The sequence below is a fragment of the Spinacia oleracea genome, chromosome 2 (assembly GCF_020520425.1).
Source record: "Spinacia oleracea cultivar Varoflay chromosome 2, BTI_SOV_V1, whole genome shotgun sequence".
Lineage (NCBI taxonomy): Eukaryota > Viridiplantae > Streptophyta > Magnoliopsida > Caryophyllales > Amaranthaceae > Spinacia > Spinacia oleracea.
In genome coordinates this window covers 102389341-102392446 of record NC_079488.1, presented here as the reverse complement: position 1 = coordinate 102392446, position 3106 = coordinate 102389341, and the positions used below count along the sequence as shown (strand labels likewise).

The window sequence follows — 3106 nt, the reverse complement described above, 5'->3', positions numbered from 1 at the left end:
AAATGCACACTTGTCCCTAAGGACAAGTGGGAGACTGAAGGAAATAATGCCCTTGGTCCAAGTATGCATTCTATGTTAAGTCTAATAAATGCGGTTCAGTATTAATTAACAAGTTAATAATTCAGTGAGATCAAGTGAGCTGAATGCCTAGCTAGAGGCCGCTTCAGTTCAAGTGGAATTAATGATATTAATCCACAGCTTACTCTTGACTGAACCCGTAGGGTCACACAAATAGTACGTAAACGGATCAAGTATTTAATGGCATTAAATACTCCATCTATGAATATTCGGAACCGACGGATCTTGGTTTCAGTGGGAGCTAAGATCGTCACAGGCAAGAAATGAATACTCCGGAAACGATGATATTGCCGGAAACGGAAATATGGATCGTATCGGAAATATGAATATTATCCAAGTCGTAGATGTTGCCGGAAACGGAAACATGGTACGTATCGAAATATTATTGGAAATGGAAATATTACCAGAATCGGAAATATTGCCGGAAACGGAAATATTGTCAGAATCGGAAATATTACCGGAATCGGAAAATAATTCCGGAAACGGAAATATTAAATATTTGTTCGAAACGGAAATTAATTCCGGAATCGGAAATATTAAATATTGTTCGTATCGGAAATAAATTCCGGAACTGGAAATTTAATCGGAAGCGTATCGTACGAATTAGCATCGGACGAGGCCTGCCGGACGAAGGCCCAGCACGAAGCCGGGCCATCGCCCAGCAAGCACGCGCGCCACAAGCCCAGCCAAGGCAGCGCCCAGGCCTACCGCAAGGCAGGCCCAGCGCGCGCCAAGGCCACGGATGCGTGGGCCGCGCTGCGTGGGCTGCTGCTCGCACGCGCATGGGCAGCCCTTGTGGCTGCCGTGTGTGTGTGAGTTTGTGCTCATGCGTGATTCCTAAATCTACAAGAGTTAGTGTATGATTAAATTCCTATTCCTAATTGGATAAATTAATTAAATAGAATTCATGTAGGATTCTAATTTCAATTAATTCGTATCCTACTAGGATTACGATTCCTTTTCCATAACTCTATAAATAAAGGCCTAGGGGTCATTATTTATACACAAGTTTTAAGTATTCAAAACTAAGATTTTTAAGCAGAAAAATCAGCCAATATTCTTGCCTACCTAACCGAAAATATTAGAACCTTAAGGGCGATTCTAGTTGGTCAATCTTAAGGCGGATCCGGACGTGCTGTGGACTATCTACGGAGGGACGACACTTGGAGTCCTAAAGACTTGTTCTTGTTCGGTTCGGGCGCAGCTAGGGAAGGCACGCAACAAAGAGTATGCATCTAAACTATGCTAAATGATTATGTGTAAATAATATGTTTCCTGGCTTTATGGTTTTTCCGCATGATTTATGAACTGTCATATGAATCATAACCTAACAAAGATATGCTTACAAAATGTTTTGCCTACATGTTATGCTTGCATTTAAGCTTACAAAAGTGACACATTGGTTTTACTTGTCAATTTAAAAACATGTCCCCAAAACACAAAAAGTTATCCAATTGTTTTCTCTTTGCTTCACTGGTTTGCTTTCCATTCATCATAGAGTTGCATGCATTCATTAACTGTCCATATAGGTGCCTTGACTTGCTCTGGCAGTCTGCCTTCATCTTCTAAAATCTTCTTCTTGTTGTGTGGAAGTTGGTAATCATTGTTGCCTTTGTGTTTTAGAATCTCATTAGAAACAAACTGTAATGTCATCCACACATTAAACAATGTCTTAGGATACAACTCATTAAAAGAATCATACACTGCTCCACTTAAGTCCTCCACAGTTTTAGTCATTTTCTTGTGCATAAGTGATTGTATTGACCTAAAAAATCCCAAGTCCAAGATGTTGCAATCTGGACTGTTTGCTGGCTGTTGAGTCAACACAAAAGTGAACCCATCTTGTTTGTAGTGTAGTTGCCATTCAGGATCATTTTGCAATATATGTGCCTTTGCATTATCTTGAATGATATAGATGACCTTTTCCCCTTCATGTGGTGGCCACTTAGCCTTGATTGCTGGAAGTAGCTTGTTGATCATCATTGCCCTTGTCTCTATTTGATTTACAGACTTCACTGGCTTTGTTTCAATGGTCCCCTTGAGTCTGTTTTTTGATGTCCTCTTGGCTGCAATTGCATTTGTGAATGAAATATGCCTATTTTACCATCAAATTCACATTTCCCATTTTCACCCCACCTTGGTCTGGCTACTGCTGCCATGAACATGAATTTTGGTATCTTGGTTCTTAAACTTGCACTTCTGTGTGGATAGGGTTCATTGTTTGCAAGATAAACTCTCTGGTTTTTTTGAGTCAAATAAAACCACTTCTCATCAATATGAATGAAGTCATACATGCTGTAATATGTTGGTTCTTGTGGTATAGTGTAGTCCATTATCAGTCTGATTGCCCACCTTATCCTTGCCATTTTGCATGCTTCTGAAATGCCTGGATGCAAGGGACTTGAGTGTGGCTTTATAATTTTCCTCTTGATGAGCCTCCATACTGTTGTTGGTCCCAAATTCAGCATTCTTGCAAGATCTACGATGCATGTTCTGTCCCCCATGCCTATTTGTGCAATTGAGTCATAGGAGACTTGAACCTTTTTCCTTCCACATCTGTGATATTGGCTTTGCACAATATATGAATTCATTGCTGCCTTCTGTTTCTTTGCTTTGTCCCATATTTTGCCTATGGTTTTTCTGGTGTAATCATATTCTATGACTGCATCCCTTATTGCCCCATACAACAGAGTTTCTGAATCTGGAATCTTTCTATTGAGCAGGAACACCAATATTTATTCTTGGATTCCTTGGCTTGTGATGATCTGTTGTGTGTGTTGCTGTTTGATGATGATGAGGTGATGCATTTTCTGATGGTGGTGGAAAATTCAAATCAAAAAGGAATGGTACCTCTTGAAAGTTGGTATTTTGTTGCTGCACTCCCCCTTCTACTTCTAGTACATGTTGTACATCTTCAGTGTTGTTTGGTACATCTTCATTTAACTCAAAGTCCCCAAAATCAGCAGCAGTATTTTCAGAAGTTTGTACCAAGTCAGCAGCATCATCACCTTCCTCCGAGTCAGAATCG

General features: G+C 40.2%; 1 protein-coding gene across 1 annotated transcript; it reads right to left on the bottom strand.

The window, feature by feature from the left end:
- Nucleotides 1–1548: 1548 nt before the first annotated feature.
- On the bottom strand, nt 1549–2669 carry LOC110795809 (uncharacterized). The gene is made up of 2 exons (XM_022000835.2): nt 2195–2669; nt 1549–2144 (listed from the first exon to the last, which is right to left on the bottom strand). Exons 1-2 carry the CDS (start codon nt 2667–2669, stop codon nt 1549–1551), a joined length of 1071 nt encoding a protein of 356 aa, XP_021856527.2.
- Nucleotides 2670–3106: the final 437 nt, after the last annotated feature.